The sequence below is a fragment of the Trichogramma pretiosum genome, unplaced genomic scaffold, assembly GCF_000599845.2.
Source record: "Trichogramma pretiosum strain Unisexual culture from Peru unplaced genomic scaffold, Tpre_2.0 scaffold9, whole genome shotgun sequence".
NCBI classification, from domain to species: domain Eukaryota; kingdom Metazoa; phylum Arthropoda; class Insecta; order Hymenoptera; family Trichogrammatidae; genus Trichogramma; species Trichogramma pretiosum.
This window is the reverse complement of record NW_019641697.1, coordinates 630871-644547: the sequence shown is the minus strand read 5'-3', so window position 1 is coordinate 644547 and position 13677 is coordinate 630871. Positions and strand designations below refer to the sequence as shown.

Below are 13677 nucleotides of genomic sequence, written 5' to 3'. Positions count from 1 at the left end.
CGTAATTCATCGGGCGAAATATTTAACCTAAATTGTAAATAATAAATGGGAATGCGCCAGGCTCGCCTCGAAGCCGCCAGTGCATCGCGGTCGACGTCCGGAAAAAGGCCAGCAGACGAGAGGCACGCGTAGCGAGCATATGTACACAGGCACACATAGAGGCAGCTACAGAAGCGACAGACGACAAAGCAACACTCGCGAGACAAAGAGTCCGAGTCCATTACAATGGCGTACGCAGGCTCGAAAGGGCTTCGGTGAGTTTCCTTACACATGCGTGGCCAGAGTGACAGAGACGGTCTTGGCTACTTTTAGACGCCTGCAAGCTCGCGTCGTTGTATTGAAACTGACTCGCGGCGCGAGTCGGGACTTTGATGCGTGTATCGCGCAACGCCACCAACGACTCGCGTGAACTTGGCAAAAGTTTGCAAAAGTTTACCGGAAAAGTAAACAATCGTTTACGAAACGTCAATGAACGCGTGTCGCTGCGGGCGTTTGTGTAGATGCGCGAGCGAAATTGCCAGTCTTGGAATGAAAAACAAACCACGGCATAATTCAGGCGCTAGAACGAGGCCACTAAAGCCGTTTTATTGGTAAACTATCGCTGCGCAGCGTCGGTGCAGATATGAATGCCGCTCGACAAAACAATGCGCGACTCTCGCACTCGATACGTGTGTATAGCACGTACAGAGTAGTCTATGCAGGCAAAAAACCACGACACACGCCTGCGACTACAATCCAAATTGTTTGTGCTCCGACCGAGCTTGTATATTTATACGAGGCTGCTGGGTTACAGGCATCGAAAAGATTGTCAACGGGCGATCGCGCGCGCGTGTCCGGCCGATGTTTCGCAGATACACAAGAGCCGAGCCGGAGAGAGAGGATGAGAGGACTTCCACCTGTTGCCAAATGCGTATACGCGTACACAGCGCCGCGAGGATTTTCCAGCGCGGCATTCTCTGCGCCACGGCCAAATGTACTACTGTAGGCTGACTTTTTTTTTGCTACCCTCCTGTTATCCAGCGATATGAGTCACCTGAGTCTCGATGACGGATTAAAATGTTGCCCATAGGTGTTTGTGTGCAGCGCGCACGAGCTGCAGAGTTTTGATGACCGACGTTTCAATGGCTTGATTGGATTCGAGTTGACTGATTTATGAGATGATTCTTTGATGTTTTCACCTATGTTATTTCGACTGCGGCTTGATTATTCGCTCTTTAATTGAATTACAATGTATTATACTGAAAATTACGATTCGAATGGAAACGCACAGATATGCGTGCGCGCATATTTGCTTTAGGCGACGAGATGGAAAAAAGTGCAATATGCATGTTAATACGAACGGTCGTGTAGGCGCGCAAGGCAAAGAACAACAGGAGGGCGAGCGGAAAAAAAAATAAAAGAAAAAGGCAAACACTCAGGGCAATAGTGGCGGCGGCGGCGGTAGATGTACACACTGCACGCGCGCGCTGGTACGTGTTGCGTCGAATGCATTTTTCATTCCTGCATATATTTCGCTCCACCGCTGCTACTATCTCTCGAGCACCTGTCAATCGCTTTTTGATTCGAGGCGAAGTTTGTATTTACACTCTCGTACTTTTATCGAACTCTATGAATGTCCCTGCCCCGCTGAATTATTACTCTCGCTTCGACGCCGTGTTTCACAAACTGTTTTCATTTATTGTTTTGGCACACATGCACAACGGGCGAGCGTCGATTTTCTCATTATTGTACGCAGGAAGAAAATAGAGAAGGTAAGATTATGGCAAAGGCAACGGGGATTACAGTGCTTTAGCGTAGAGTTATCAATTATAAGGCAGAGAAACAGTTATATTCCAAAAGCTCTTTGTGCGCGACTCGCTCGTTCTCTATGCGAGCGCATTTCTAATCCTCTGTAAATTATATTATTTTCGCTGTTTGTTTACCTCGAGCGACTCCAGAGGTTCCGCAGTGTATACGTATAAATGGAGCCTACTGTCAAGCCTGGGATTTGCGGCGACTTTACTGCTTTCAACGAGCACTTGGCCCTTTCCTTCCATGATATGGGCCTTTATCTCTAATCACTATCATACAGAATCGAAATGAAAATTATGTTCATAGTCGCGAACTCTATAATAACTATTGACTCGAGTATTTCTGTAATATGGTAATCTAATTCTTACATCAGGAATTGCGTCAATAACTTTTTCCCTTCAACTCAATTTTACAACTAGTAACATTTGATGTAATAATAGAGCTTACTATTTTCATAGCAAAAAGTAAAAATTTTTCTAATTCATTTCAATATTTGTTACATCGCTCTTTTCATTCGGGGCAATAAAAATGATCAGATAATACGTAGCTAGAGATGTGCGCATATACATGTAGAACAGCGAAACGATATGTGAATAAATCTCGTAGTTGGCTCGTATATGGCTTTTGCGTTTCACGTTTCCTGACAGCCGCTCGGGCATGCGTGTGTGCCTGCGCGCTCATCTAACGATGGGGAATACAAAGTGAAAAACAGAAGAAATACACAGCGCGTAATTATGATTTCTTTTCATTGAAAACTTTGATGGAAAGCGTTGGAAAAGCACTTTGAGCTTTGGCTCGGCGCATTAAATTCTAGAATAACAGTTCATTCGCGTATAAGAGTATTAAAAATTAGGAGAAAACTTTATTCTCCTCGTTACAATTGTATCGAATTTTACCCTTTTTTTGTCCTCATTCGGTTCGCCACCTCGTTTACAAATCCAACTTCCTCGCAGTTGTGTACGATCCCATTTCTCGTCCGTTCTTTAATCATGCCAACGTCCGATAATTATAAAAGATTTCGAACAATGAAAAAATTCCAGCGAAGAGGCCCTCTCTTTCTCTGACAGATACGGGTAAATAATACCATGTCCATGCACCGGTGTGTCCATTCCGCTGTACAGCATGCAGGAGAGCAAGAGCGAGAGAGAGAAAGCTAAAGAGCGAGAGGAAAAAAAGATTTCGTGTTCTGCTGCTGGCCTTTTGTGTTGAGCAACAGAGTCCCGTCATTAATTCGCTCGCTTCTATCTCGTTCCTGCATTTATTCCCTTTTTCTCCTTTTGACATGGGTATCATGCCTGTGCGATTTTTACTCTTCTCGTTGTCTGTATTTGATGCTTACGTTACATCGGTTATAATATCGCGCGTATGCGTAATTTTTCCTCCAATCTTGAATTTCAAACGTATTATTATTATCATAGTGTCTCTTTTTTTTTCATTTCATGCACCGCGTTCGATTTGTGTCAAGACAGAGAAGCCCGTAAATGAAAACAAAATCTCCTCCACCGAAGCTGCATAGTAAATAATCAATGCTTGGTTGCGGCCGAGACATTAGTCACGCATTTAAATGGGATTCTCGAGTCGAGAACACGGCGCAGCTCCGAGACGAAGCGAGGAATTAGAAGGGTGTTTCGCAGGTCTTAAAGGATTTAAGCCCGCGACACGAGGTACTTGAGACGCGAAGACAACTCTACACTCAATCGACATTAAGAAGAGCTGTACACCCACTAGAGGAATGACTCGGAGGATAGCTGACTAGGATGGCCATGTTTCTCGGGTATATCAAGCGTGAAATATGTAGCGAGGCAAAGCGAGCAACAACGTTGTGCTCGTTGTTTCTTTTATTTGTTTCAATTGCGAGTAACGCGCATACCTCTGCGAGCAAAAACAAGAAAGTTTGTTAGAGAAAAAGGTCGTGTCTGAAGAATTCCTATTCTCCGTTACAGACTGGCCAGCGTGGCATAATACGTATCCCAAAAGGTGGTGGTCTGCGCGAGGGTGCGTCAGAAGAGATTTTGTAAAGGGGATTTTCAACCCTTTCCTTGAGAGTCGTCGTAGCTCGAAATTTCCTAACTGATTTACGGGAAAACAAGTCTGTTTAATATTTCGCTCTCTATCTGTGTGTGTTTCTGTCGCAGGTTAGCCCGTGGCGCCACCGCTCCTACTTAGTCAACTTATTTAACTCGTTTAGCGCACCACCGTTTGCTTAGGTGTATTTATGCGTGTTCGCGCGACGAAACTGTGCTCGTGTGCCTGTGCTTTCATTTAAATTTCACACTCCTGACCACATACAATTCTTCACGCTCGACTAGACGAATAAATTTCTCGAGGCCGCTGCACACAGATATATATGTAGGCGTGCATTTTTTCAACTTAATCGATAGTATTCGAGCTTGCGGCCGAGCCTCGCGTATGAATTTATCGCGCAAAGTGCGAAACCAGTCGTATAATTCATTTTCACCTAACAAGCGTTAAATTCCTTTATAACGTTCAACAAATTGCGATAAAAGCTAGTTAGAGGCTGCTGCTGCTCTTATAATATAAGCTCGGCAGCTAAGACGCGCGCGAGCTAATACGCGTCGAAAAGCTCAAGTCGAGCGTGCATGCGCGCTATCCGCCCGCTCGCCTCGAGTTATAAATCTTTCGTATAGGTTTCCTCTCTCTCTTTCTCGCCCCAAACACGTGTGTGCGTGGGATGCCGTGAAATTTCGCGCACCAGCGGCATTTTCTCGCACAATGTTTTCTTACATAATCGTGCGTGGACCGAGGCAGAGCTCTACCCTGCCTATGAATGACGAAACATTTTTCGCATTTTTCCCGCGCGAGAGCTTGTTTGCCGGGTAATTTATTAAAGCTCGCTCGACTCGTGCCTGCGCGTGTACAAGAATTATCAACTCTCGAAAATACATTTGTCCTGACGTTCTAATTATCATTAGCGCTCACGAGCACACTCGGGGCGAACGAATGTCTCGTAATGTATTTCGCTCGCTTGAACCGAGCTTGCGATTCTCATTCGCCTTCCGTTTTATTACAGTTATTTGCTCGCCTACATAAAAGCACAACACTAAATTAACGCGGCGCATCCTAAAATTAATTATTTGACGTTGGAACGTCGTGCGAGCGCGGCGCAATATTTTTCATAAAGTTATTGTTGTGTACAGTAACGGCGCGCGGTGTGCCGTAGCAGCGAACGAGTATATACGAAAAGACGCGCAGCGACTCGTCCACTAGGCGCCGCGCGCTTAAATATAGATTAAAGCTAGAGAAACGCCACTACTCTCTGGGTGATTAGCCGACGCGCACCCGCGCAAAACTAGCTGCCGAGGAGAGGGCGATTAATCAGCGCCCGCGCGCGCCTTCCTACACGGACTCAGCTAGAAATGACAAATTTATCTAATCTCGCTTGACGCGTCGCAGTAGCACCCACGCGTGCAAAAACATAAACCTACAAATGCGTGGGAAAATTTTGCGGCGCGTGCCACCTCTTAATAGCGCCCGTGTACTAATAAGCCCGAATTATTTTTTTTATCGATTTTTTATCAATGCCACTTCCATGAATGCGGTAATTAATTATTATTGTAAACACTTATTATAATTGACAGAAAAAGCGAAGGAAAAGAAAATTTCCCCAGAATCGTCAACTTCATATGAAATTGTTTTCAGTTTAACATGCACAACAATTATTAAATATTCTCTAACGATATATTATAATGTTTAAGATAATATGTGTTTCGAACGACTAAGAGCTGTATTTTTAAAGAGATCAGAAATGAGAAGAAAGAAAAAAAAATAAACTGAAAAAAAAACATGGTTTATTGCATTACGTTGTAAGACTATAAACATACTTCTTTATATATTATGATATTTTTATATAATTTAATTAAAATACTATCTATTTTTTACTTCTCAAAAAGAGATAGACCTAACAGTGAAGCATTTTAAAAGAAGTTATGATTGGTCGATTACCTTTTGCTTAAAACGCATCTAAAGATTACAAGCTCATTCAAGAGAAATAAGTTGTTTCAGAGTTATTGAAATTCGATGAAAGCACCGATCGCAATAGCTCCGGTTGGATCTCATGGTGCGTCTAGCCTCGAACTCGTTTACGACGCATGATACATTTTGGCATAGCAAAGCATCGTTGGTTATCACCCTCATCGCTGAGCCAATAATAATCATTTTAGCTTTTCTCGTACACGGGCACGCACATTTTGTACTTTGCAGTCGAAAATTCGTCCGCGTAATATCGCGACGACGCGTTATTTATAAAGCCGTCAGACTATTTACTACTGACTTGGGCCAGCTGCCTTGCCAGAAAAGAGAAAGAGCTGTACACTCAATGAAATAAAGCACCAAGCGTCACGATATATGCCCCGTAGTGGCATCTTTTCAGCCGGTACAGTAGATACACACACAAGTGCGATGTTTGTCTGATTTATAAGGTACGAGGCATGCAAATTTCGCGCCTAGAAGATATTTATAAGCTAGCCATGTACGATTTTCGATACCTGTGCTATACAACTTTGCCTATATTATGTACACGACAAGTTTCCTTTTCGAGACTCGAGGCATTTTGGACTACACACACATGTACGTATGTGCGCGCACGTTACACGGCTACTGTTGTTTGGCCCACTGTGTTTCGATTACTGCATACAGCTTGCGCTCTGGATTCTCGGGTTTTAAGCAGGAAGTTATTCGTCTTTGCATCGCCCTTGCTTCATATATAACTGTTTGCACTTGTTCGGTTTTATTTTTACATCGTTCAAAATTATTAAATACGTCAACATTACTATCCTATCAAGCAAGTGGACATTGACGATACTTTTCAACTTGAAAAACGCTTAAAATTATGAAATAAAAGAAAATGTGATGGAAATTTCGAAATTTAATAGGAATAATTTTATTGAAGTACATTTTTATCTTTTCCTTTGCTTTGATCTAAAATTTTAATTGTCGATATTTCGTGAAATAATTTATTTAGATACATTTTCATTTCATTATTCAAGTAAGCGGTAAAACTGTTTAATGACGCCATCATAATTGTTTAATCGTAATTACTTCAAGATAACAAAATACTGTTCATAGTACTCTAACTTAAAAATCACAAGTCACATCACGGTTCGCTGCTACTTTTAGTCTTTCATGCTATGTTGAATGATATTCAAACAAGCCGCTCACTGATACTTTATGCAACGAGTGCGGATCATTTTATTTAGACTAAAAGTAGCATTTGTATCGCAAATGTCTATATTGATCCTTCTGTCCTCTTATTTCATTTCAACATGAGCAGTTCCATAATTTTGATCTAGAATGTTAAATGTTTACTTTAATTTGACAATAGAGTTTAAGACTTGAAAAAAATTTTACAAACAAAGATTCTCGAATTTTCCGATTTCATCTTTCATAAAAATATTTATCAACCAAAACCTCCATTGAATTAATTTTACAAGATTTTGTAAAATCATAAAAAAAAATTATATTTTGCATGAAATAATTATCTATAAGACACGAAATTAATTTTGGTATTCGAAAATCCCTTTTATTTTTTCAAATATCCTCACAAACTAATAAATCGACATTGCGAATTAAAGTTTTATTTGAAATTGGACTCACAGTATAAAATTTTAAAGAAAAATTTAGTGGAATGGCTAAATTTAACTTTTTAGTAAGAAAATAGTTTAGTTGAAAAAAAAACTTAAAACTGAATTAATCGTGTTGAAAAAGTGTAGTAGTTTCTATCCTCAATTTTTTGCAAGCTGACTTCTTTGTTACTTATTCTCACTTTACATCGCATTTACAAAAATATTAAGTTCTTTTTTATGAATCGTATAATCTTTACGTATATTAATATAAATATCTTTGAAATTTTAATAGACATATTAGTTGAAACAAGTTTTATGTACTTCTTTCAAAATTATTCAAAAATGATGTTTAATGATCCAAAAGTTTAAATCGAGTAGAAATTAAACATTGTAATAAATTTTTGTATTAATTTTGATATTTCTCGTAATCCAATAAATTTGCGAGTGATACTTGAAAATAAAGTTTTTATCCGAAGGAACATTTTAGTTATAGTTATACTATAACTTCGAAAACATGAAACAGCATTGATGAATTGAATAAAAATTTAAAGAATTGTTTTAAATTTGCTTTCAGTAAAAGATGAATAATAAGTATGCATGATGGTACTTTTACACATCTTGAATAATCTGCTTTTCTAAAATTGCGACTTGACCCTTAAAAATCGCTCCCACTTATATTTGATAACGAATTAATGTTTACATACTCTGATATGCTAAATTTGATGTTTTAACATGGAAGGGTCTCACTTTTCCCTTCCATTGAAAGTTAGGTTTGTCTATTTATTAATTAGGGGTAAGCTTCCTTGGATAGAGTTCAATTTGGTTTCCATCGTTTTTTCCATGGTATTTTCGACTGTCGAGTCGGAGGAAGACTCAGTTTTTTTTTCACTTGTCTCAACTCTTGAGCTTTCTTGATTTGCTGGTTTATTCTGAAGCATAGATTCATTACTTAGATTTAAATTGATTGCTCCAGCATCATTCAAAGAAGAGCTTACTTGATCAGAAGCATTTTTTATTGAGCTTCCTAGGTCAGAGTTAGTTTTAGTTTCTATTGTTTTTTCGACAATCGAGTCAGAAGAAGACTCAGTTTTCTTTTCACTCGTCTCAACTCTTGAACTTTCTTTTCTTTCTACAGATTCATTACTTAGATTTGAATTGATTGCTCCAGCGTCATTTAAAGAAGAACTTACTTGATCAGAAGGATTTTTTATTGTACCTTCGATGTTTAAGTTGCCTTGTTCATTTTTCCCTTGATCTAACTTAACGTCAGATTGTTCTTGATTTTGAGAAGGGCTTTCTTGATTAGATTTAATTGGGCTTACCGGAATTTTGTTTTTGTACTGATTAATAAGATTCAGGGCATGTCGTTCCGTATCTTTAATATGACTCAAATCTTCATCTTCTTCCACAGCAGGCACATATTTCTCTAAAAGAAGTGGCTTTATACTATTTTGCGAATCTTTTTTCAGATTTTCATCGCTTACTACAATTTGAGTAACGGGATTAGAATTTGTTGCGGGAGTTTCATCAACAGGCTCTAATAATTGCATTGAACGAATATCTTTCCTCCTATCGTCTATTTTGTTTCTCAATTCTCGGAGAGTTTGTTCAGTACTTTCAAGTTTTTTCGAAGATTCATCTAATAGATCTAGAGTTTTTTCTAATTCAAGTTTCTTCATATCATGAGATTTTTTTATGCTGTCTAGCTTCGAATTGGTTGTTATTAAAATGCCTTGTAACGATGCTAATTGCAATGATTTTTTCTGCAATTCAGATTTTGTATTTGTCAGTTCAGTCATCTTACTTCTACGATCATTGTCGAGTAATTCAAGCCTAATTTCCCTTTCCTTAACTTTCGAACGAACACGCTCCAATTCCTTTGACAATTTGTCTATCAATTTATTGGCATTTTCATATTCTTCCTGTTTCTTATCCAACTCAGCTATTTTCGATTCGAGCCTACGGGACTTCATCTCATTCTGAATTTTGAGATCTCGGTTATCGGTTAAGTGGTCTTCACATTGCTTTTTGAGCCTATCTAATTCCATTTTCAAATTGTCGTTAGATTCTTGAATTTCATTTATTTTTCCTGTTGCAGTTTGCTTAACTCTTTTAATTTCTGTCATTTTTTCCTCTACCTCTTGAGTTAATCTCGTAATTATGGTTGTTTTTGTCGTCATTTCTTCTTTTGTTTTAGCTATCTGAGTACGTAGCACTTTCATGATTTTTAAAACATTTTTTAAAAGTTTATTATTATGTTCTCGATCTTTTTTCAAGGCTACTACTTCTTGAATTTTTCTATGAAGCTCCCGTTTCAATAATTCAATTTCCGTGAAAAACACGTCTCTTTCATTTCTTAATGCTTCCGTCGATTTACTGCAAGCTTCCTTATCTTTCTGCAATTTTAATTTTATTTCACCTGGAATTTTAAAGTTTTTTTGTTAAAATTTATAAAATTAGCAAGTAATTTTTTTTCCAACGTAATTCATTATTTGTTCTACTTTTTTATAGTATCAAGATTATTGCAAAAATACAAAGCATTTTTGAAAACTGGAACTTATTTAGTTAATAACTACTAATTATTTTAATACAATGAAGAAAATACTCTTGCGTACTCGAATAAAAGCTCAGAGTGATATTTAAAAATTTTAATTTTAGGCTAAGAATAAAATATGTGAATAATAAATGAATTACTAAATGGAAAAAAATATAGCAAACTTAAAAATTATACCTAAAGAGGATAGCTCATCTATTTTCGTATTCAAAATTTTCTTCGCATTCAACGATTCTTTTATTTTACTATTAAGTTTTTGAATCAACGTTGTTTTTTCATTTTTGTAACGGTTTAATGTGTCGATAATTCTTGTGTCATATTTATTAAAAGGACCATTTTTTAGATCCTAGAAAATTTAAGAATCATTTTATTTATAGAAATTACAAAATTATTTTTCAATAAAAATTCAAAACATACCTTCACATTCTGTAAATTCAACTGAACTTGAACTGAATTTACCTAGGGGATAATAAACGAGTTTAATTGTATCTTACTTTTAGAATAATTGTGAATCCAAATCAGAATAAATTGTACTTACATAATTAAATGTGTGGCAGAAAAAATAAAAAATGAAAATTTTTTGAAACATTATAATTTATTTACAAGTAGAAGTCGAAAGCCTGGTGTTAGCTGCAAGACTGCCTTGAATTAGTTTTAACCAAGACTTTATTAAATCTCAAATGGTAAAACGGAACGACGATCTCATTGGTTGAAATGAATAATTTATCGACAAGCAAAATTTTTATCGATCATAAAACGTTGCTCAGATTTCGTCAACCGTAATTGAGAATATACTTATAGCTTTTTTGCAGCAATTAAACTTTTATTTAGTGCGTCAGAACGACCACTCGATTCAGAGATAAGCCTCGTGCATGTAACTTTTCACGCCAAGATCAAATAACGTGTTAAGGTCAGCCTGAATTTAGTTTCAGAGGTGTAACAGTGCATTATACACATGCTCTTTTCTCTATCTTTTTATTTACCATATGTTATACCGTCTTAAATATTAAATGTAACTACCCACAATACTGTATACTTGAATAAAAAAATGTCTCTACTATGCGGGTCCAGCTACTCGGCTAATTAACGACCGCGATAAATAATTGCCTAGCAGCTCTATGGGCATTGTCAACTGGCAAGTCGGGACACTTTTTTGTCTCCCCCGTGTAGAGACGTCGTTAAAAATAATTCAAGCTCCAGCCGCGCTTTCTTTCCTTTTCTGTTCGTGTAACTTTCATGTTTGTCGCGCGAGAAATTTTGAATTATGTCCTTTGCATGTAAAAATTAGCGTAATGCTTTCCTTTCTTTCAAAAATTTTTTCTCCGCTTTGGAATGGAGCTTCTTTTCTCTTGCTCCCGATGAAATTATATACAAACGCAACAAAAGAATGCCGTAGCATTTTGCAGGGAACTAAATTTTGAGTGTCACAGTTACAGACACATACATGCGCTTATATCGAAGAGTCACACGAGTGTTGGAGAATTAGTCAAGAGGGAATTCTTAATAAGCGAAAGTGAGTCGTGTAAGGGTGTCTTCTCGTTTCTTGCACATTGCCAACTGTATATTTGCTCGTCGCGGGCAGGAGACAGTAAACTCCTTACATATTCTTGCACCGTCTCTTTATATGCTCCGGTAACTTTGTCGAATTTGTAGTTGAGGTTGTAATAAACGTAAACCTGGGAATTCTACCCCTTTATACTCTAGATACTTCGCCCGAACGTGTGCGTGTGTGCATTCGTACGGCGTAAAGATATGTGTATGATGTTTTAATTCTTCGACTCAATTGTACGATGTAGAATGACTCGGGCTATACGTACGTCTTGCGAAGGGCAACATGCAACATATGCGATTGTAGCTAAATTATTGTAAGCACCTCATACTCGCAAAGAAGCGTACTAAGCTGAAGATGGTTCGAAATTATACGTACGTATATAATGTAGGCACAACATAGAAAAGAAAAAAAGTGCTTGCGGATATTGGCCTTTAGGTTGCGCGGCACAACTGCCTAAGGGTGAAGAGGCAGAAGAGGTACAAGCGCGCTGGAACGTAAAAAAGTGATCGCCTTTTTCGGTTTCTCGCCCACCCTAGGCCAAAGTTGCAATATTTATGAGACATTCTGTACATTCGATATTTTCGATTGCCCGATCGACTTGCTATTTGTCTTATTTATGTTTCTTTTACTCGCCAACTCTCGCACTGTCTCGAACGGATTTTTGTGCTTGCATTGTCTTATTTCTTTTCTATCTCGTGCTTTGCTATCTCTTCGTTTTTTTGCAATCCCACAGCAGTCCAAACAGTATCATAAAAAGTATCGAGCAGAGTTTTTAAGAGCGAGAATCTATGTTGGGTTCAATCTGGTCCATAAAACGCGTCATTCTATTTATCGAAATTTATTGTGCTTGCAGAACTAAATAATAGCAGGCCAAGTCAAGAATTTTCGAGAGATAAAAGTAAAGAAGTAATTTTCCGCGTTAATGCAACAGGCCTACAAAAGAGTGCCGTGACACGCGGTGTCGAGACTCATACGCGGAGTGGGTGAGCCGACTATTGGTGCGAAATCACCGACTGCCAGTTATTATAAATTGAATGCCGAAGACGATGAGAAATCGTGGAGCGCGGCTTGCGTCGATGGCGATAAAGGCGACGCTTTTACGAGACTTTGCCGTCATCTTCGTTCGTCGTTTGCTATTTAGCTTCGTCAGCTTTTGAAAGTCTTTACGTTGCCTCTTGTGCGTACGAGAGCGAGAAGATTACCAAAAGCGCGCGCGAATCCCAATGCCGTATCCGTTTATTTCTCTTGTGCATCATATTGAAATCCTGCCCCGGTAGCTTGTTAGGGAGAGAGAGAGAGAGAACTGTATAAGGGATTAGATGCAATTCAATTTGGCGCATTTTAGAGAACACGCGGCACAGGATCAATATTCAAAATCGCGCTGATTCATTTGTAATCGCTGCAGCAATATGAATTTCAAAACAAGCAGAGAAGAGCAAATAGGTAAATGAAGAGAGGCAACTCGCTACTGCAACTTTACCTATAAATATATGTACCGATGATACTGATATAATATTTCAATCAAGACATGCTCGAGAGAACGCACGTAGCCGCATGTAGATTTGGCATGTCCAATGGGAGGACAACGGCTCTTTCTCTCTCTCTCTCTCTCTCTCTCGCCAACACATTAAAGGCGATTTGAATTTCATGACGCTTTAACGATCTTAATTAGAAAGCCCTTGGTGTTCCTCTCTGCGAGTCTCAAGGCGGCTACTTCGAGAAAGATAGCTAGTTGTAGCAGCTCGAAGTGGAATAAGGCTGGGTAACGGGTGGAGGAAGGAGGGAGATCCTTGGCACGCTGTTTATTTCCGTATTAGCAGCGGTAGCACAGCCCTCGAGACAAATCGTGTACAGTAGAGAACCTCTTGGGGATAAGCCTCGCAAGCTAAGATGCTCCGGCGTCTCTCGTGGAGGCTTTTTTCCATGATCGCTTGTGTCGATTTCAACGTGTGTATATGTATATATGCCTGCACAGCTACACGCACGAGGCAAGCAAGATTGATGTACCTAATTTTTCACGAGTATCGGTGTACGCTATTCTCGAGCGAGGATTTGTCTGTGGCTTTCGCTTACACATTTATTTACTAGCGATATTTATTTAGACGTTTTGCTCTGCCTGCGAGCATTTCCGAAGCTTCGATACGAGACGATGGCATCATTTTTTCCTCAAATTTCGAGATCCATTAAAATAATCAATT

At 38.7% G+C, this 13677-nt stretch overlaps 1 protein-coding gene across 2 annotated transcripts; it reads right to left on the bottom strand.

The window, feature by feature from the left end:
* Positions 1-6718: 6718 nt before the first annotated feature.
* On the bottom strand, positions 6719-10637 carry LOC106651705 (uncharacterized protein PFB0765w-like). Of its 2 annotated transcripts, XM_014370350.2 has the most exons (5): positions 10466-10637; positions 10345-10386; positions 10105-10273; positions 8369-9792; positions 6719-8302 (listed from the first exon to the last, which is right to left on the bottom strand). In XM_014370350.2, exons 1-5 carry the CDS (start codon positions 10514-10516, stop codon positions 8150-8152), a joined length of 1839 nt encoding a protein of 612 aa, XP_014225836.1. In that variant the 5' UTR covers positions 10517-10637; the 3' UTR covers positions 6719-8149. The 2 variants fall into 2 exon arrangements, with proteins under 2 accessions (XP_014225836.1, XP_014225835.1); XM_014370349.1 differs by having other exon boundaries at positions 6719-9792; positions 10466-10636.
* Between the last annotated feature and the right edge of the window lie 3040 nt (positions 10638-13677).